At 47.2% G+C, this 22,129-nt stretch overlaps 3 protein-coding genes across 6 annotated transcripts in view; all 3 read right to left on the bottom strand.

Annotated features, from left to right (window-relative positions):
- DRC11L (dynein regulatory complex subunit 11 like) overlaps nt 1-2,657 on the bottom strand; it is an 82,899-nt gene extending 80,242 nt beyond the window's left edge. The window contains exons 1-2 of the mRNA XM_073329700.1: nt 2,579-2,657; nt 1,680-2,023 (exon numbers count right to left, since the gene is read on the bottom strand). Of these exons, the coding sequence (XP_073185801.1) occupies nt 1,680-2,023; nt 2,579-2,657 (423 nt within the window). The remainder of the gene's footprint in view (nt 1-1,679; nt 2,024-2,578) is intronic.
- A 395-nt stretch (nt 2,658-3,052) lies between these two features.
- H2BK1 (H2B.K variant histone 1) lies at nt 3,053-5,380 on the bottom strand. Its single transcript, XM_073329608.1, has 2 exons — nt 5,160-5,380; nt 3,053-3,293 (listed from the first exon to the last, which is right to left on the bottom strand). Exons 1-2 carry the CDS (start codon nt 5,298-5,300, stop codon nt 3,057-3,059), a joined length of 378 nt encoding a protein of 125 aa, XP_073185709.1. The 5' UTR covers nt 5,301-5,380; the 3' UTR covers nt 3,053-3,056.
- A 6,929-nt stretch (nt 5,381-12,309) lies between these two features.
- The window catches only part of ABCF2 (ATP binding cassette subfamily F member 2), a 29,464-nt gene continuing 19,644 nt past the window's right edge, over nt 12,310-22,129 (bottom strand). For 3 of the 4 annotated variants that reach the window (XM_073334991.2, XM_073334989.2, XM_073334992.2), the window contains 2 exons: nt 13,272-13,475; nt 12,310-12,925 (listed from right to left, as the gene is read on the bottom strand). In XM_073334991.2, the coding sequence (XP_073191092.1) occupies nt 12,788-12,925; nt 13,272-13,475 (342 nt within the window). In that variant the 3' untranslated portion in view covers nt 12,310-12,787. Of the gene's footprint in view, nt 12,926-13,271; nt 13,476-14,120; nt 14,968-22,129 lie in introns of those variants that run through there. The other variant, XM_073334993.2, reaches the window with a different exon arrangement.

The following is a 22,129-nucleotide window of genomic DNA, read 5'->3' on the forward strand; positions in this document are numbered from 1 at the left end:
AGGAGTAATGGTCTCAAGTTGCAGTGGGGGAGGTTCAGGTTGGATATTAGGAAAATCTTTTTCACTAGGAGGGTTGTGAAGCACTGGAATGCGTTACCAAGGAGGTGGTGGAATCTCCTTCCTTAGATATTATTAAGGTGAGGCTTGACAAAGCCCTGGCTGGGATGATTTAGTTAGGGATTGGTCCTGGCTTGAGCAGGGGGTTGGACTAGATGACCTCCTGAGGTCCCTTCCAACCCTGATATTCTATGCCTGGTTGCAACTCCACTCATATTTCATAGAATATCAAGGTTGGAAGGGACCTCAGGAAGTCATCTAGTCCAACCCCCTGCTCAAAGCAGGGCCAATCCCCAACTATATTTGGCTCAGCCATCCTTCCATCCTCATGACGGAGGGACAGATGGGCCAAATATGAGTGGTGCTGTGACCCCATGTGCCAGGTGTTGTGCCGGAGCACCATTCCATCAGGGCTTTCAGGTGCTGGAGTCACTCTCCAGACTGCTCAAACACCACTACATGCTGGATTATGTGGACCTCAGGTGGTTTGCCCATTCTTCTGCTTGCTGTGTATCTTTGGGCTAATGGACAATGCATCTGTCTGGAAGAAGCTGTTGAGTCACTTTAAACACCAGCAGGTTACAGGCACTGAGAGGACTGTCTTGCATGTACCAACTGCAGCTGGGCCAGTCATGACATGTTTGGAAAGAAGGGGGCTGACACACCAGGATCCAGTCTGAGGGGTAGAACTGCAGGCACCCCCACCCCCGGAGACAGAGGGGAGGAAGCAGAACCAGTCACCTGAGGGGTGCACTCAAGAGAGATTCCAGAGGAGGTGTAAGACATTGCTCACCCTGTAACCACAACAGGGAGGTGGAAACGGGGGTGACCTAGTCTAAAGGGAGGTTACCCCATGATTTCCATTCTGGCAGATTTTGCAAGCGACAGGCAGAGCATCCAGGGAGAGATCACAAATGCAGCTCACACCTGAGCTACCATATACCAGTTATAACATTTCTTCTCAATGGTGAAAAATTCCATTTCCTCTTCCATATTATCCAGACTCCTAGGACTGGGATACAGTATTAGCAATCAAAACATCTTCTCTTCACATTCTTTGCCACATGTCAGCACAAGCCACCCCTCTTCAAAGATACATCCCCAGCCAGACAATGCACTGGAGTCAGTATCTGCCCTACAATGCTTCCTCTCTGTGGGGGGAGGGAGCGTGTTGCAGAGATTACCCCACCCCAGAACAATACACCCTAATGACACTGCTATCCCACGCCAGCAATGTGCCACCCCTACACGACACCAGTATGGAGCACCCCACCCACACTGCCCCTCCCCCCGCCACTACAGTGCCCCCCATGACACTGCCCCTCCCTCACCCAGAGCTAGCTCAGTGCTCCAACACTGCACCTTTGCCTCCCCATCCTGCAGCCAACCAACATTACTGGTGTGGGACGGTAGTGGCTCAGTGCACCCCAACAACACTGGGCACCCAGGCTAGGACAGCACACCCGGACACTGCCCCACTCCCACCCCACGACACAGCATCCCCCCATCCCAAGGCCAGTTCACTGCACATCTTATATCAAGATGCTGCACCCCAAGGGCACTGCCCCTAGGCCCCATGCAGCCCAAGGGCCCCGCCCCCCTTCACCCCTGGCCCCTCTCACTGGGGTGAGCTTGAGGTCCTGCAGCACATCATCCATGTAGTGATACTCCGAGAGCTCAGTCTCCACCATCTCATTCTTGAGCTCCAGCACCCGGCCCATCACCCCATCGAGCACGTGCTCCAGCACCCGGCGCTTCTGCGGATGCACCATCTGGTCATAGCAGGCCTCCAGGCAGCGCAGGATCTGTGTGTAGCGCAGGAACAGGGTGGCCAGCATGTGGAAGAACAGCCTCTGGTCCTTCTCAGGCTGTGGGGGCTGAGACGGCAGCTCCTGGGCCAGCAGCTCCTTTAGGGCAGCCTGGGACTCGAGCCACATCCTCGTGTAGGTGCTAGAGAGCAGGACATCTTCTCAGGGCCAGGGGGCTGCAGATGTGGCCAAAGCCCACAATGTTGGGGCCTAACTACCCCCTTGTCCTCCCTCCAGTGGAACGGCCCCATCCCTGGGGCCCATGGGCTGTTTGCACAGGGACCGCACATAACTGCAGCAGGTGTAATTTACAGCTTCAGTGATTTGGGGTAATGTCTGTGTATGGATGGGCACTACCAGCCCCCCAACCCCCAATTGCAACCCAGCTTAGAGCGCCCGCCTCCCCTCCAGGAGCCCAAAGTCAGACGGCTTCTTTCTGTCCTTCACCAAACCTCCACCCCATCACCCTGGTGCCCACGCCCCTCATGATGTACTGATCTCCCCGCACAATACCCCTGTGACCCTCAACCCCCCCATTGCCCCAGTGCCCACACCCCACAATACCCCTGTGCCCCTCAGACCCCCCTGCAGTGCCCACACACTGCCCTAACTCCCCCCGCCGCCCCCCACCACACCAGGCCCGGGGCCAAGGGGCGGCCCAGGCTTCCCCCAGCCCCCTACGCCAGGCCTCACCGGCTGGACATGACGCCCACGCCCGCTCCACGCCGCCCCCGGGGCTGCCCCGCACAGGGGGTTCTTCCGTCGCCCCGGAGACCCAACCCCGCCCCCCATTGCGCGGGCTGTTGCCGTGGAGATGGCAGAAGGCTCATCGCTGCCCCGCCACGTGTAGCGGAGAGGAGCCGAGCGGGCCCCTGCAGGCAGCGCCCCGGCCCCCACACAGCTGGGCCCCCGCACAGCCCGGGCCCCCGCACAGCCCGGGCCCCCGCACAGCCCGGGCCCCCGCACTGCTCCCGGCGGGGCGGCTGCTGCCCTCGCCCCCCTGTGGCCCCAGCCCGCCCCCCGGGATCCCCTCGCGGCCCTTGTCCCACGGCCCTGCAGCCCAGGCCCGGCTGGGGCGGGGGCAGCCCCGGGCGATGGCGGAGTCAGACTCGCACTGCTCCCGTAGAGGGTGTCAGCTTTATTCCGGGGGCAGGGACAGAGCCACCGGCGCCCCGCACGCTGGCCTGGCGATCACTTGCTGCTGGTGTACTTGGTGACCGCTTTGGTGCCCTCGGACACGGCGTGCTTGGCCAGCTCCCCCGGCAGCAGCAGGCGGACGGCAGTCTGCACCTCGCGGCTGGTGATGGTGGAGCGCTTGTTGTATTGCGCGAGGCGGGAGGCCTCCGTGGCGATGCGCTCGAAGACGTCGTTCACGAAGGAGTTCATGATGCTCATGGCCTTCGAGGAGATGCCCGTGTCAGGGTGAACCTGGCCGGAAAGGGAAGCGTGCGAGACGGGGTGGTAACTAGCTCCACCCCGGGCCTGCCTCCGGCCCTTCCCTTGCCCCAGGGGAGCTGCAGGAAAGGGACGGACAGCAGGGCACAGCAGGCAGACGGGGCATTTCTGGACCCGTGAAGGCAGCTGACAGGAGAAGCAATAAGGGCCTGTGACCCTAAGGAGGGCACGACTCCGGGCTCCAGACGGACCGGTCATAAGCCAAGACAACTCCAGTCCGGCCTCAGGCGAGTGGCACGGAAGTACAGTGTCCCAACAGCACTTCAAATCCCTCACGATTTTGTACATTGAGCAAGAATTGGCTTTGTCAGTTAATTACAGGGAGGTGATTGAGGAATTTAAGTCCTTAACACCTGGTGAGCAACCTCTCATTCTCTAGGACAGGAAGATGAAGAAGCCTTAATCTGTTTTGGTCAATTTGGGTTAGCTCATTATCTGGTTAAAGATAAAGATCATGAAAATTGACTCTACAGTTGTCTACGCCTGGTTATCACTACAGAAAAATTTGTTATTTTGGGTCTCATTTTTTAAGTTTGTATTTAAGTAAAGTTTAGTTGTTAATTTAAAAAAGATTAAATTTAATTTTTAGTTTCTTTAGTTTGTTTGATGAATAAAAATAATGTCCTTTACGACTGAGTATTCAATAAATGTTCACCTTTAAAAATAAATAAAATTCCCTGGGTGCACACCCTAATGAAATGTGCCGGCAGTCGGCCAGTCCCAGCCTGGTGCTGCAGGCAATCTCTGCCACAGAGGTCACCCATCTTGGGATTGGGGACAGCAGGTGGTGATGGTGGGTGTTTCATATAGACTGCACACCGTGCAGCCCCCTGCTCAGGGGGTGAGCAATAGCATACTCATCACACAGGTGTCAGCACAACCCCACTAGATATTGGGGAGGGGAGCCCTTGGCTACTACCTACTTCCCGCAGTTCACTCTGCACTAGCCTGCAGAGCTAGGGAACAGAGCCATCAAGCAGGACTTTGCCATGGGAACCCAGCAGGGCCATAGCAGCTGCCAACTCCCTCCCCCAACTTTATGTAGAGTATTTCTCTAGGTTGCTCAAGAGCCCAGTACTGGTGCTTCCCACCCTGGCTGTATGTGCCTCTCACATCCTGGCGTGGGGGAAGGACAGCCCTTGTCGCTAGGGCTCTGGGAGGACAACACAGGAACCCTGCACTTATCTGTGGCCCACTGATTTCAGAGCTACTGACTGACTGGGGGAGCTAATGGACTGCCTAGGAACAGGTGTAATTGACAAACGATGACTAAGCCCAGAAGGAGTGGAGTTTGCGTGTTAAGACACTAGAGAGAGGCATTGGTCAAAGAGTGATTGAGTCAGACCAGGAATATTTGCATACAGGAGGGGTAGTAGCACTGGGGCTACTAGCAACAATCCTGTCCTAGGTCCCAGGTGAGGGCTAGGATAGGCCACCCCTTAGGATCTTGCAGGTCCTATGCCCCTCTTCAGTGCCTCCCCTCAGTTAGCTCAGACCACCCAGAGACCTAAGGAGGTTGGAATCAGACACACACACTCAGACGCGGATACACTCACATTAACACAGACACACACACACACACACAGTCTCCTTCTGGGAATCCCACCCCACCTGTAGGGGTAACAACATAATGGCTAGAATTGATTAGGGAGGTGGTGGAATCTCCTTCCTTAGAAGTTTTTAAGGTCAGGCTTGACAAAGCCCTGGCTGGGATGATTTAATTGGGTATGGGTCCTGCTTTTGAGCAGGGGGTTGGACTAGATGACCTCCTGAGGTCCCTTCCAACCCTGATATTCTATGATTCTATGAATAGCCAGGTGGGATAAGCCCCTCACTCACCTGTTTCAGCACTTTGTAGATATAGACTGAGTAGGTCTCCCTCCTCTTCACCTTCCTCTTAGATTTCTTGTCCCCAGAGGCAGGGGCTCGGCCTCGCTTCTTCCCAGCTTCTGCACTCATTCTTGATACCTCTCCAGACATCACAAGCCAGCCTGCAAACCACTACAGATGGCTATATAGTGAGGGTATCACCTGCCACAGGTGAGACCACTAAGGATCAATCATAGAATATCAGGGTTGGAAGGGACCTCAGGAGGTCATCTAGTCCAACCCCCTGCTCAAAGCAGGACCAATCCCCAACTAAATCATCCCAGCCAGGGCTTTGTCAAGCCTGACCTTAAAAACTTCTAAGGAAGGAGATTCCACCACCTCCCTAGGTAACCCATTCCAGTGCTTCACCACCCTCCTAGTGAAAAAGTTTTTCCTAACATCCAACCTAAACCTCCCCCACTGCAACCTGAGACCATTACTCCTCGTTCTGTCATCCACTACCACTGAGAACAGTCTAGATCCATCCTCTTTGGAACCCCCTTTCAGGTAGTTGAAAGCAGCTATCAAATCCCTGCTCATTCTTCTCTTCCGCAGACTAAACAATCCCAGTTCCCTCAGCCGCTCCTCATAAGTCATGTGTTCCAGTCCCCTAATCATTTTTGTTGCCCTCTGCTAGACTCTTTCCAATTTTTCCACATCCTTCTTGTAGTGTGGGGCCCAAAACTGGACACAGTACTCCAGATGAGGCCTCACCAATGTCCAATAGAGGGGAATGATCATGTCCCTCAATTTGCTGGCAAAGCCCCTACTTATACAGCCCAAAAGCCCATTAGCCTTCTTGGCAACAAGGGCACACTGTTGACTCATATCCAACTTCTCATGCACTGTAACCCCTAGGTTCTTTTCTGCACAACTGCTGCCGAGCCATTCAGTTCCTAGTCTGTAGCAGTGCCTGGGATTCTTCCATCCTAAGTGCAGGACTCTGCACTTGTCTTGTTGAACCTCATCAGAGGAGCTCCCGGAGTGGATCCAGCCAGCAATTCTTCCTTGGGTGAGAGCCCCACCAGCCCAGAGAGGAACTCAGAGGAAACTAATTTGGTTCAATGAAATTTTATTGGCCTGGCAAACTGCCAAAGTCTAACACAGGCAGAGCCCTGAGCCTCTCAGAGAGAGCCAGGTTCTGCCAGCCCAGCGTAGGGCAAAAGATTGGGGGTTTGTCCTCAACAGAACCAGGATGGGTCTGCACAGGGTGTTGGAGAGTTGTCCCCTAGATCTACCCCTGCTCAGTGGGAAGATTGTAAATCATAACAGAGGGACCAACCAACCTTCCCCCAAGAGCTGCTGGAACCAGCTAGTGCCAAAGTATGTGTGCAACAATGAAACATTGACCCTATAGCTGAACAATTGCAGTGAGGTGACCCCTGCAAGCCAGCGTGACCCTATCCCCAATCCAAACTAGCCCAGGCTCCTCTCTGGAGTCATGTCCCACTTGCAAAAAGAGGACACATTGCAAAGACTGGGGTGAACTCTATGGCAGTAGTGCCTCCATGGACACCACTGGTGTTTGGTGCCAGCGTGAATCTCTTCACCCTCAGGGGGACAGGCAGGGCTGCGGGGATGTCTCTGGAGCTCTCTTGGGGATGAATCAGTGACCACAAACTAGTGGTAGAGATGAGGTACAAAGCAGTCTTAACCCAGAGAGGAGTGACTGTGTAGCCAACATGGTGGAGGAGAGACTGAGGTGCTTTCTATCCAACGTCCCACAGATGAGAGCGAGATTCCTTCAGATGATTAAGAACCATAAAAGACATCTCATAAAAGGGTGATCAATGAAATCTGTGCCTGCCCGTGGGTGCTGTAGATAAGCAGAGAGCCTCATGCTATGGAGCCCATGCCGCCAGGTCAGGAACAGAAGGTAATGACTAGACATGTGATTACACCCCACACATGGTATCTGACATCATCCTGGGAGAGTTACACACACATCTGACCAAGGGCAGGTGAAGTGGGTGTCTGGCTCTTTCTTACACTTTGGCAGCACTTGTACAGCTTGTCTTTCCAATAACATCTCACTGAATTGAATTTTATTCCTGGCCCATCCCCTGGGAGATGGATCAAAGTGCATGTCCCCAGGGAAATACAAGCGTCTCTCACCATGGGGGGCAGGAGGGAAGCCAGGAAAATCCAAACAAACACTAATGAATGTCAGGTTTCAGAGTAGCAGCCGTGTTAGTCTGTATCTGCAAAAAGAAAAGGAGTGCTTGTGGCACCTTAGAGACTAACACATTTATTTGAGCATAAGCTTTCGTGAGCTACAGCTCACTTCATCAGATGCTGCTCAAATAAATGTGTTAGTCTCTAAGGTGCCACAAGTCCTCCTTTTCTTTTTGCTAATGAATATGCTACTTCTGCCAGTCCCATGTCTGGCTTCCTATCTGCACCTGGGTGGAGGAATCAATGTCAATGCACAGTGCTGGGAAAGGGGTTGGAAGCACATGAGAGTCTGGCTCTAGCAGTAAGCAAAAGACATCACTGTCAGACCCCATCTCTGATGGGGATGGGAGAGGTTAGTTAGTCAGAGCCTGTTCCTAAGGCTCAGAGTAGTCTATTGGATTCAGGCCCTGTGTCCAGCTTGGTGGATGGGTCACCCCAAGATTAGAGTTGGTCAGTGTCAGGATCTCTGCTTGGCTAGAGGCCACATGTGGATCAGATGTGACATACAGCTAGCCCTGCGTCACAGGCACATACTAAATGGATTAAAAATTGACAAAGTGACAGATCTCAAAATGTAACTAAACAGGGAATTATCAACCAGCAGCTATGTTTCTAGGGGAGTACTGCAGGGATCAGTTCTTGGCCCTAAGATATTTAATATTTTTATTAGTGACCTGGAAGAAAACAAAATCATTCCTGGTTAAGTTGGCAGATGACACAAACACTGATGGAGAGGTAAATAATGAAGAGGGGATGACACTGATGGAGCAATCTGGACCACTTGGTAAACTGGGCACAAGCAAACAATATGTGTTTTAATCTGGCCAAATGTCCTTCCCCAGCTAGGAACAAAGAATGAAGACCGTATTTGCAGAATGGCAGACTCTATCCTGGGAAGTGGTGACTCTGGAAAAGAGTTGAGTCCTGATGACTAATCGACTGAACATGAGCCCCCGGCCACCACTGTGCACAAAAGGGCTCATGCGATCTTTGGAGGTAGAAATGGGAATACTGAGTAAAAGGAGCAAGGTTACACTACCCCTGTATTTGGCTCTGGTGCAACCACTGCTGCAGTACTGCCTCCAGTTCTGGCATCCATAGTTCAAGAATCCCAGAGTCCTAGGAGTGGAAGGGCCTTGAGAAGTCAGCTAGTCCATTCCCCTGCACTCATGGCAGGCCCAGGGGTTCTCAAACTGGGAGTCTGGACCACTCGGGGGGTCACAAGGTTCTTACATGGGGGGTCGCCAGCTGTCAGCCTCCACCCCAAACCCCGCGTTGCCTCCAGCATTTACAATGGTGTTAAACATATCAAAAGTGTTTTTAATTTATGAGGGGTCGCACTCAGAGTCTTTCTATGTGAAAGGGGTCACCAGTACAAAAGTTTGAGAACCACTGATCTAGACCATTCCTGAAAAGTTTCTTCGCAACCTATGTTTCTATTTCTGGACATGTGAGGTGTTGCTGCCTCCCCTCTAGGTGTCCAGATGCCTGTCTCCCACTTAAGCCCCAGAGCGATTCACAACCCAGGCAAGACAACCATTTGGCTGTCTAAAGTCACATGCAGGACCTAATCCGGTAGGCATGCTCAGAGGCTGCCTACTGGATCGGATTCCAGTCAAAATCCAGGAGGAAGAGGTGGTGATAGTTCTATTATACTGTGGAATAATACTTAGTAGTTAAAAGGCCAGAGAGTGAGAGAATGACTCTGCAGTCCAGTAGTTAGGGCATACCCCACCCCCTGGGAGGTGGGAGACTCCAAGTACAGTCCCCCTGCACCAGTCACTCTTCAATGATTTAATCCACAGTGGAACAGCTTCAAAGAGAGTGGCTGAGGGAGCCCACATCAGAATATCCCATAGCTTCCCTATCCAAGCACTCTTTTGAGAGGTGGGAGACCCCTGTTCAAATCCTTTCTCCAACTCTGGCAAAGAAGGGGGAATTGAACCCAGCTGCCCCCCATCCCATCTGAATGCTCTAACCACTGGCTTAAAAGTTATATGGGCACCATCTCCTCTTCTGGCTGTTGTGTGTGGAAACACTCGGGATACTAAGCCACCTGCCTCTAAGGGCAGGATTCATGGATCATTAAGCAGAGACAGGAGACTCCTTGCAGCCTGGACATGGGTGCCTGAGAAGGGATGGACTTAGTACACATCCTTCTCATTGGCATCTCCCTCCCTCTCATGCTGGCTTTAGGGGATTGCATTCTTAGGCTCCCATCTCTCCCTATTCATCATATAGGGAGGCTACGTACCTAACTCAGGCTTTGGGGATTGCAGTGTTGTTCCTGTGATTTCCTAGGCCCGGTGATGCTCAACATTGCAATGCCCAAGTATCTTCTTGGATTTCACCCAAGGAGCTCAAACTATTTAGTTTAACCCAGAAAAATGTAAGGGGTGACTTGATCAAAGTCTGTAAGTACCTACACGAAGAACAGAAATTGGACAAAGGGTTCTTCCATCGAGCAAACAAAGGTATAACAAGATTCAATGGATAGAAACTGAAGCTAGACAAATTAATACAAGGAAATTTTTAACTGCGAGGGTTATTAACCCTTGGAACAACTTGCCAAGGGTTGTGGTGGATTCTCCATCAGGTGGATGCTTTTCTAGAAGATATGCTCTAGTTCAAACAGGAATTAATGCAGGGAAGCCAGGGATGGTCAGGTTAAGTATGCTTGGTCCAGGGGGCTGGACTAGAGGATCTTGAGGTCCCTTCCTAAGGCCTGTATGATGCAGGTGGCCAGACTGGATGATCATAGCGGTGCCTTCCAGCCTTATAATCTATTCCCATTAATTTACTGAACTCTGAGTTAAGATTGGCATGTCTGGAGCTGCTGTGCAGTGGTCAGAAGAGTATGAGGTGTGCCTGGCATTACTGCCCCTTTGTTCTTGGCCAGTGAGCATGGAATGCCTGCCACAAGGAGGCTCTCTGGAGCCCTGAGAGCACCTTGTGCACATGATAGTTTGTGATTATTGTTCATCTGTCCAAATCAGCCCTTTGCTGCCAGGTTGTGTTTGTCCCTAGCCCTGGACAGGCACAACTGACGCGCACACTGCTTGAGCTTCAGCTAAGATACGATATTTAGTCACAAGTGAGCTGTGAGTGGATGCTCATCCTTTGAACATAGCCAGTCACAATACATCTGGGACACAGGCTGTTATTCTGAATAATTGGATCAGATTTGTATATTGTTTTTGTTAATTAAAAGCATTCTCTTCCCCCCACCCACTTCAATTGGTCCCCAAGCTTCCGAGGCCCCAGTCAGGCTTCTGAAGATGGGTGTTCAGCACGATAAATCCTTAAACCTGTCATATAGTCAGACCAGTTTAATTCCTAGAGTAAGGGCACAAGGGACTATTCTGACCAGCCAGGCTGGCCTCCTGCCTAGCCCAGGGGAGAGAATCTCAGCCAGGGATTCCTCCATCCCACCCAGAACATCTGGTTGAGCTACAGCAAGTCTGTTAGACTCCATGTAACTGAGAATCCACCACAGCCCCTAGAGTTCTTCTAATGCTTAGTTGCCCTTCCTGGTAAAAATCTGTCTTGCTTCAGCTCCCAGCCTTTCAATCTCATTCTGCCTTTGTCTGCTAGATCCAAAAAGCATCGCTATCTTGTAGACCATGATCAAGTCACCTCTTAAGTTTCTCTTGCACAAATTCAGTAAATGGACCTTTTGAAGTCTCTCACATTAAGGAAAGTATTCCAGACCTCAAAGCATTCTTGTACTACTTTTCTGACAACTTTTCAATTCATAATCATTGGTTTTGAAATGTTGCCACCAGAACTGAACAGCTACACCCTAAGAGCTCATGTTTCCACCGTAACTTTTTAACTCCTTTCCAGAGTCACTTCTTCTCAGGGTACAGCTCCCCAGTCTGTTAAATGTGACCTACATTCTTTGTTGCTAATGTATGACCTTGCATTTGGCTGTATAGAAACACCGTTCAGATAAATTCAGCTGTCTGTGTATTTCAAATACTGTTGTACAACTGACTTGTCCCCCATCATTATCACCCCATAAATCTTTGTCATCTGCAAATTTTGCCAGCAGTGATTTTATATTTTCTTCTAGATCATTGATTCAGATATTAAAGAGCACTGGTTGAGAACAGCTCAATGCAGGACCACACTAGACGATTCCGTATTTACAACTAGCTGGAAATCTCTTATCCCGTTTAGCTGATTTAGAGTGTGCCATATTGATTTTGTGCAGTGCTAATTTTTAATCCCACATGACATTCTGATATGTCAAATACCAAGACAGCTACCTACGGTGGAAGTATACTTTGCAGGTGTAAAGATTTTGACTTCTTCACTTTTGACTTTCACTCAGTGCAAAATACATGCAAATGGAGTATTAGCCTATTCTGGAAATTGGCACAGCCTCTATACATGGGCTGAGGAGATACAAGCACTGATTTCCTTCTAAAAACCTCCTAGAAACTGAGAACACCAAAGACTGGATTTTGGCTTCCTTTCAGCCCAATGAGTAAGGGAGAACTGCCCAGCCCAAGAAACATGATCTTCACTTACTGAAAGAGCTGCATTGTGTCATATTCTGCTAAGTCAGTAAGAAGATAGAGGCATGTAAGTGGCCTGGAAAAGTACAGACTTGTAGATTTTTATTTAACATTTCTTATTTATTGCACTCCTAAAATGAATGTTACTATTGTATCGACTCACCTCAGTGCCTCTGCAGCTCAGTTACCCATAGTTGCCTCATCACCCCATTGTACGTATTTGTACTGGAAGACTATTCTCTACTAACAGGGGGCATTTGGTGTCAGTAGGAAAGACTCCAGCATTTCCCCCAGGTCCAGGTCAGGGTGCTGATGGGGCCCTGTATCATGCACTAAAACCCAAGAAGCTCAGCACTAACTGAGAGCTAGTTCCACGCTCTCACGCCCAGTGCACCTCACAGGAAGAGGAAGGAAAGCAGGAGACTATTCTTCCCTCTTTATTGACTGATGGATTCTCAGGCAGATCTGGTAATTACACTGTTAAATAATCATTAAAAAACAAATCAAGGCCTGAGGAGTTTGAAGTGAAGTTTCTAAACTGAAGCAGAAAGTTGGGGGTGAAGGGTGAGAAGATGGGCTAGGGTCTCCACTTCTGTATCACTGCAAGTCAGATTCCCTACTGCCATCACCATGACTCCAGCCTCCTGGAGTGGAAAGTCTGATGTAGGATGGGACACCATCCAGCTGTGGATACAGTTGCTTGAGTGCAGTTGGAATAGAAGGGAAGGGTTTGTCCAGATGTGGAGATATGGCGGGGGTCGAGGAGAAGCAATATTGCAGCAATGCTAGAACAGAACCACAGAGATAGCAGCAGAGTCGATTCCAGTCAGCAGGAGGGTGGGTCAGGCTGGCCACTGTGTCAGTCTCTAGGGAGAGCACCTGACCGACCCCCCCCAGCACTCACACGTTGTGGGTCTTTTTGGTGAGCTGGGGCTCCTCATCCACTAGTTTTGACTTGAGATGTTCCTTGTAAGCGAGGATATCACCCTGCCACTTTGTGATTGTCTGCTTCTCGCAGACCCAGATCTCTTGGGCAACCTGAAAACATAGGAAGTTGGTCCTTAGTGCGGCTCTGCTCACAGGGGCACTAGATGGAGGATTCCCTCTCCACCCCACAGGGGTGCCCAGGCTCTCTTGTCCCCTTTTTGTCCAGCCAAAGCAGGCAAGCAGCTGCCAGCAGTTCACTAACTCAGCTAAGCACATTCATAGCTGTTACGCCAAATTAGGTGGTCAGCATAACAGGCCACAGAATCTCACCCAGGAATTCACGCATCCAGCCCGTCACATCTGGCTGAGCTAGAGTGGGTCTGATAGAGACAGATGCCCCACTCCCAATTTACTGGCTGAGAAAAGTACTTGACGAAACACCCCACCCCCATCTTACCTGCTGGATGAGCCTGAAGTCATGGCTGACAAGCATCATTCCTCCCTCAAACTCGTTGATGGCATCTGCCAGGGCATCTATTGTTTCTATATCCAAGTGGTTGGTGGGTTCATCCAGGAAGAGCATGTGGGGATTCTGCCAGGCCAGCCACGCGAAACACACACGGCACTTCTGCCCATCAGAGAGGTTCCGAATGGGGCTCACCTGCCAAACAGACAATGCTTACAGCTTTGCAGAGGCACAGATTGCACCAGTTCCCATAGACTGGTCCTCCCGTGAGAGTCAGGATGGAGTACTGCATGCTAGAACTTGAATTCTCCATGGGCAGCACTTCTGCATCACAGCAGGGCAGCTGCAGTAGGCTCCTGTCTTGACTAACCCTTCCCCCACCACTGCACCAGGGGTCCTGCAGATTTCTGAAGCAGGAACATGGAGCAGTCAAAGATGCTGCTCATGCTTGAAGTCCTATCAGGTACAGAATTAATTAAGGTCATTATAGGGCCACATCCTACCCACAGCCCTAAATGCTGCCCTCAGTTTCAGAGTGACTGGATGTTTCTCCTAGAGCAACTAGCAGGGAAAGTTATTTTTAGCTTTGTGGAATTAAGAGCCAAATCAGCTGGGAGGAAGTATTTAATCAGAAAAATTTAAATGATAATTGGGAATCATTTAAGAAACACCTTCCTAAATGCCTAAAAAGCCACAATAGAGGAAGGCGGCCAAGTTGGTTAAAAACCCAACTGTGGTTTAGAGGGGAAATTAAGGCAGCTATTAAAAAAAAAAACACAACAGAAGAAAGGGGAAACTGATAGAAATCAATATAAAATTAGAAGTGTGGAACTGTAGAAAATTGATAAGAGAAGCAAAGGAACACAAGAAGAAATCTACGGCAAGCAGAGTTAAGGACCATAAGAAGGAGTTTTGTTTTAAAATATATTAGAAACAAAAGTATCCTGACAATGGGCCCAGTCCACTATTAGGTGGACACGGTAGAATCATCATAAATAATGAAATTTTTGCCTTTTCTGTATTAAGCACGTTTGACTTGGTAACACATGACATTTGATTGAAAATAAAATTAACATGGCACACATTAAATTAATAAAAACTGACTAACTGATAGCTTTCAAAAATGTAACCGAACAAGGAATCATCATCGAGTTGTGTTTCCAGTAGGGTTCCACAGGAAACTGTTCTTGACCCTATGCTACTTAACATTTTAATCAGTGACCTAGAAGACAAAAGTCATCACTGATAAAGTTTGCAGAAGACACAAAAATTGGGGGAGTGATAATGAAGATGACAGGTCACTGATTCAGATCAATTTGGATTGCTTGGTAAACTGAGCACAACTAAATAATACATATTTCACTACTGCTAAATGTAAATCTATATATCTAGAAACAACGTATGTAGGTCATACTTATAGGATAGGGGACTCTCTATCCTGGGAAGCAGTGACTGAAAAAGGTGTGTGTGTGTGGGGGGGGGGGGGCGTGGTGGATAATCAGCAGACTGTGAGCACTCAGTCAATGCTTTGGCCAAAATGGCTAATGCAATCCTGGGATGCATAAACAGGGAAATCTCGAGTAGGAGCAGAGAGGTTATTTTACCTCTGTATTTGGCACTGGTGTGACCACTGCTGGAATTCTGTGTCTAGTTCTGGTGTCCACATTTCAAGAAGGATGTTGATAAACTGAAGAGGGTTCAGAGAAGAGCCACGAGAATGATTAAAAACTTAGAAAACATGCCTCATAGTGATAGACTCAAGGAGCTCAGTGTGTTAGCTTAACAAAAAGAAGGTTAAGGGGTGACTTAATTACACTCTAGGTACCTACACGGGGAACAAACATTTAATAATGGGTTCTTCAAAATAGCAGAGAAAAGTAGAACACAATCCAATGGCTGGAAGGTGAAACTAGACAAATTCAGACTGGAAATAATCCGTAAGTTTCTAACAGAGTAATTAACCACTGGAACATTTTACCAAGGGTTGGGGTGGATTCTCCATCACTGACAATTTTAAAATCGAGTTGGATGTTTTTTGTAAACATCTCTGCTCTAGGAATTATTCTGGGTCAGTTCTCTGGCCTGTGTTATACAGGAGGTCAGGCTAACTAATTATAATGGTCCCTTCTGACCTTGGAATCTACATAAGCTGCTAAAGCTAAATGACTCAATTAGTCCAAACAAAAAGACCTACTGATATAATTCAGGGACTATGTTAATATGCCTGGTAGGCAAGAGAAGCGTGGGACTGGAAATCAATTAACCAAAATTTATATGTTGGAAATTAGACCTACTTGGTGGACAAAATAATAAGAGGGCAGGCTATTTCACCCATCAATCCCTTTTGTGGTTTTTAAAGGGAAAGCCTTTGGGAGGAAATTTTATGGACGACAGATGGGCTACCATGACAATTGCTGACTGTCCTCCATCTCCTGGGATCCACTGTAATATCAATGGACCTTTGTCATCCTGACACCAAGAAATTTCCTGGGTGAAGAGAGAGACCCTGATGACATTGCCAATCCCACTGGCCTGGGCTGAATCCCAAACACCATCCCCCACCCACCAATGTGTCCTTTTTCTTCTCTACCTTACTACTTTATTTTCCTCTCTCCCCCCTTTTGCCTTCTGTCCAATAAGAGTGGCTTAGCTGGCCAAGACTGCATCTTTTCCAACACTGCAACCAAACAGCTAGCTAAATGCAAGGTCCTAAACAGCCCAACACTGGTACAAGTTTGCCATGTCTCGAAGGGGCTGAGACTACCATGTTCTGTGCCCCGGTTTTTCCAGTAGTGTGGTTGAAAGTGAGAATCAATATCAGATACAGAAGCTCCACAGGAACAGCAAAGATAGAACCCTCTAGGAAATGGGATTAGACGTTAACAGCAGCCCATTTCAACTTAATTTATTCTCTTTTCCCCAAAAGGAGAGAGACTATCATCTATAATACCGTTGAAGAGACAGGCAGCAGTGCGTGCAGGTGTTTTTCATTCTAAAAACCCTTTCTCCAGCTAATGGGAAAGCCTTACCTACTTCACATTTGAAATACTTTTAACTGTTTCTTTCTTTTCTGTATCTTTAATAAAAAGGTTAAAAAGTATCCTTAATGGTGTTTTCAATCATATTAAGTAGACTGAGGACTCTGTATACTACACTCCAAACCTTGTTTAGGCTCATACATTCCATCTAAATAAATACTACAGAACTCCACTTCAGAGAGTGGCTGCAACTTAACACAAGTTCATACCACTTTGTACTGTGACCCAAGGGTCAGATCTAGAACCAAGCTAGGTCAGGCTAGGTTAGTATATGGATGGGAAACCAAGCAGACGCAAAGTCCATCTCAGACAGATCCAAGAATAATCCAAAAATAAGGGGGAGTGAAGGGTGCAGTGTAGCCGCTCAGTTCCCTTCCAACCTCCAGTGCTAAAGATGCCTCATCACAAAAAACCTAGTCCACATGGACCATGAGGTGAAGGAAAAAAGGATCCTACAACTGGCCTTCTGACAGAGACCCTGTCAACTAATGGACCCGTTTCTTTCTGTTTAGGTACCATGCTACCCCAAGGAAGTGGGTATGGCCAACAATCAAATAGTCACGGTGACCTGTGTTGCACGTGCCATGTTTTTCATTCCCGCTAAAGACAGAAGAGATTTCTAGTCTATGATGTGTAAATTGCTGGCCATCCAGGGGATGATAATCTGTGGGTTAGAAGTAGAAGCATCAATACTATATATCATCAGAGCAGACAGACTTTGGTATATTGATAAGGGAAGCTCGAGACCAAGGGGGGGGGGGGGGAAATGTATGGCTGGCAGAATTGAGAACAAAAAGAAGGAATCTTTTTTCTAATTACGCCATGAATGAGAGAAATCCCAGCAATAGTGCAGGCTCACTACTGGATGAAGATGGTAAAACTGTTAATGAGGAAGAGGCAGCAGTCTTAAATATTTCTGCACCATATTTGGAAAAAAAGCAGGATGATGTAGTCACATCACATGAACAAACTACTTTTTCGTCCATTAGTAACTAAGTGTAGCCAATGATTTTAGTTTATTTTTCACTGATTGTGTGATAGGTGTATTCATATTTACACGTTATATTAATGTATCAGTATGTTCTATCATAGATTCATTGTAGAATTCTGGAAGTATAAGATTGATCAGTATTTAGGCCTTGTCTACACTACCGGGGTAAGTCGATCTAAGTTACACAACTCCAACGATGTGAATAACGTAGCTGGAGTTGATGTAGCTTAGGTCGACTTACTGCTGTGCCTACCCCGCGCTGCGTTGACAGGAGACACTCTCCCATTAACTTACTCTTCCTGTTCCAGTGGAGCTCCAGAGTTGACAGGAGAGCGATCTGTGGTCGATTTAATGGGTCTTCACTAGACCCGCTAAATCAACAGTTCTCAAACTTTTGTACTGGTGACCCCTTTCACATAGCAAGCCTCTGAATGAGACTCCCCCCTTATAAATTAAAAACACTTTTAATATATTTAATACCATTATAAATGCTGGAGGCAAAGCAGGGTTTGGGGTGGAGGCTGAGAGCTCACGACCCCCTCCATGTAAGAAACTTGGGACCCCCTGAGGGGTCCCGACCCCCCGTTTGAGAACCCCTGTGCTAAATCAACCTCCGGTACATCGATCCCCAGTAAGTGTAGACATACGCTTAGAGGGAATCACATATTCGATATAAAAGACAGACAAGCTGAAATGCAAGAACCTGTAGGCCGAGGCCTGCAAGAATTTAGCTTAGCTATTTTAGGCCTTGGAGACAAGAAATGCTGACACAAATAAACGACCAACGAATATCCCGATGCCCCGAGATGATGGGGAAAAGGTACCAAATGGTGATATTGGGAAAAATTAGCCAGAAGATTAATTTTAAATCATAAAAATGCTGAAAAGGCACATCTGTTGCCAACATGTGCCTTAACTACAGGATACAGGTTGTATGTCAATGCTAATGAGAATAAAGAGAACCTGCACGGCCTACAGAAATCAGGGTCCCTTAAGTTTCTAGGGTACATCAGACCAATACGGAAAAAGAGGGTTGACACTTTTATGGACATATGGAAAATATAGGAATAGGCAGAAACACATTATAAAAAGGAGGTGCCCAGAGCAGGAAAATTGAGATTCCCATGGGAAAAGTCCAGCAGGAACCATCCCTCTACTGACGATCAATCCATGAGACACCCATCAGACCCTAACATTATTATTTAGGGTGTGAGTATAACTATATTTGTAACTATATGCTTGGGTAATCATAACTTTTTAATTGTAACTTTAATAAAATTTATAAAACAGACTAGACCTTGTACTTGTGAATGTCTGTGTGGTCACTATCCTTGGTCTTTATGTGTGCCTAGAGACTCTACATCTGAAGCAAGTAGAACAGGCAGCTTTCACTCTGTTAAGCTTGAAACTGTAGCCATCAGAGCCGAACCCACAGTAGTGCAATACCACATTATAAATTTCACTTTAAATAAAAGTCTATCTGAGGATATTAAGACGACTATGCTAGGGCTAAATATTTTTAAATCAATGTAGAGTTCTATAATAGCTGATTGAGATGATCTTTTGCCCACTGTTAGTTTTTCATAAATCTTTAAAAGCTGGGGAACTGGAAAAGCTGACAGGATTCAAATCAGTAAAAAAATTAGAAGATGAGGAATATAATACCATCTTTCATTTTTTTAAAAAATGAGATTACAAATTTGACTGACAAAAGTAACCACGTAGAAGTAGTATTCTTGATTTTTGTAGCCATTGATCAAAAAAATTAGCACTACACAATATCAATAAGGTACACATTAAATGGATTAAGAACTGGCTAACTAATAGATCTCAAAAAGTAGTCATCAATGGTAAAGTTTCTAGTGGGGTTCTGCAATGATCAGTACTAGGCTGATCACTGCTGATAAATCTGTGGATGACAAAGACTGGCAGAGTGAAAGTAATTATGAGGACTGGGTAGTTACATACAGCCGTCTGGAGTGCATTGTAAGCTGGGATCATTCAAACAAAATGCATTTTAATACAGTCAAATGCAAAGCTCTTTATCTAGGAACAAGGGATGCACGCCAGTGCTTGACAGAACAGGACACTATACCTGGAAAGCAATCACTCTGAAAAAGATTTAGGGATCATAATGGACAAGCAACTCAACATGACAAGCATCTTCACGCACCGACTTGCCAACCTAGCGAGGAGAGCTTTAAACTAAGGTTCAAAGGGGGCAGGTGATAAAAGCCCACATTGTGCATAATTAAGGCAACCTTAACAGAGGGGCTAGATGGCAAGGGTAGGGTGAGAGGACATGGAAAGTTACAGTAGGGTCAGAGGAGCAATAAGAGGGAAATCAGTGGGGGAATCTATTCAGCATCTTAGATGTCTATACACAAATGCAAGGTGCATGGGGAATAAATGGGAAGAACTGGAAGAATTAGTACACAAGCTAAATTATGACATAACTGACGTCAGAGACTTGGTGGGATAAGTCTCATGACTGAAATATTGCTACAGGGGGTATAGCTTGTTTTGGAAGGACAGACGGGAAAAAGGGAGGAAGTGTTGCATTATACATCAAGAATATACACACTTGTTCTGAGGTCCAGAAGGTGAGCAGCAGTTTAAAGTCTCTGGATAAAGAAAAAAAGAGGGGGGCTGGAAAATAGGAGTGACATCATTGTAGGGGTCTACTATAGACCACCAAATCAGGAAGGGGAAGTGGATAAGACATTTCTGGAACAAACAGAAGTTTCCAAGACACAAGACTGGGTAGTTATGGGGGAAATGTACCCAGATATCTGTTGCAAAAGTAACATGGCGAAACAGACTATGTCCAATAAGTTCATGGAATGTATTGCAGACAAATTTTTGTTTCAGAGAGTGGAGCAAGTAGCCAGGGACAGCCTTTTTAGACTTGATTCTGACCAACAGAGAGGAATTGGCAGCAAATCTGGAGGTGGAAGGCAATTTGGGCAAAAGGGATCATTAAAATGGTAGATTTCATGATTCGAAGGAAAGGAAGGAGCAACAGCAGCAGAATAAGGACAATGGACTTCAAAAAAAGCAGATTTTAAACAAACTCAGAACTGGCAGGAAAGGTCTCATGGGAAGAAAACCTAAGAGAAAAAGGAGTTCAGGAGATCAGGCACTCTCTCAAGGAGACAAGATTAAAAGAGGAATACAAAAGAATTGCATAAGAATGTAAGGACAAAAGGCAATAAGAAGAGGGCTATTTTAAAATACATTAGGAAAAAGGTAACCACTACCTCAGTAAGGAAGTAGAGCTAACAACAGATGATGTCAAGGAGGCCGAGATGCTTAATGCCTACTTTGCTTCAGTCGCCACTAAAAAGGTTAACGGTGACCAGATACACAATTAGTATTAACAACAAGGGGGGAAATGAACACAAGCCAACATAAGGAAAGAACAGGTTACAGAATATTTTGATAAGTTAGATGTAGTCATGTTGGTATGGCCTGATGAAATTCATTCTAGGGTACTTATGGAACTAGCTAAAGCAATCTCAGAACTGCTAGCAATGATCTTCGAGAACACATGGAGGATGGACGAGGTCCTGCAGGACTGGAGAAGGGCAAACATTGTTCCCCTTTTTAAAGATAGGTACTAAGAGGACCCCATGAATTATAGAGCAGTCAAATCTAACTTCAATACCTGGAAAGATATTGCAAAAAAATAAAATAAAAATAAAATAAATTATTCAACAATCAATTTGTAAGTACCTAGAGGATAATAAGGTGACAAGGAACAGCCAGCATGGATTTGTCAAGAACAATCATGCCAAATCAACCCAATGTCCTTCCTTGATAGGGTTACTGGCCTAGTGGATAGGAGGGAAGCAGCAGATGCGATGTATCTTGATATTAATAAGGTTTCTGACAGTCCCATGTGACAGTCTCATAAGAAAATTAGGGAAATGTGGTATAAATAAATTTACTATTAGGTGGGTGCACAACTGATTGAAAGACCATACTCAGAAAGCTGTTATCAGTGGTTCGATGTGAAACTGGGAGGGCATATTGGAGTCAGTCCTGGGTCCAATAGTACTATTCAATGTTTTAACTAATGATGACTTGTATAGCAGAGAGGAGAGTACGCTTACAAAATCTGCAGATGACACCAAATTGGGTGGAGTTGCAAACACTGTGGAAGTCAGGATTAGAATTTAAAAGGCCCTTGACAAATTGGAAAATTGGTCTGAATTCAACAAGATGAAAGTCAATAAAGACAAGTGCAAAGTTCTACACTTAGGAAGGAAAAAAAATCAAATGCACAACAACACAGGGAATAACTGGCTAAGTGATAGTACTGCTGAAAAGGATCTGGGGATTATAGTGCATCAGAAATTGAATATGAATCAACAATGTGATGCTGTTGTGAAAAAGGCTAATTCTGGGGTGTGTGTTAACGGGAGTGTCATATGTGGGACATGGGAGGTAATTGTCACGGCGTACTCTGCATTGGTGAGGCATCAGTTGGAGCACTGGGTCCAGTTCTAGGCTGCGTTCCCTGTAAGCTGCACTGTCGGGTGGCCGCCCAGGAGTGATTCAAGTGCACACTTGATTAGCAGAGCTGCGTACAGCAGCGTGTGTTCAGGTGCCCCTCCACCCACTGCTTTGCAGCCATGTTGTTCCTGCAGCTGCTCCCAGGACCCTCCTGCTGGCTGTGCAGAGCAGAGGGAGGTAGGGAGGGAGAGAGAGAGAAGAGAGGTGTTGATGCTAGGGTGTCTCCTTTCCCCTGCACCCTATCTCCACAGAGCAAGGGAGAGGGGACAGGGCCAGGACTTGCAGCAGCTCTGAGGTCTGAA

This window comes from Lepidochelys kempii, chromosome 2, assembly GCF_965140285.1.
Source record: "Lepidochelys kempii isolate rLepKem1 chromosome 2, rLepKem1.hap1, whole genome shotgun sequence".
NCBI lineage: Eukaryota > Metazoa > Chordata > Testudines > Cheloniidae > Lepidochelys > Lepidochelys kempii.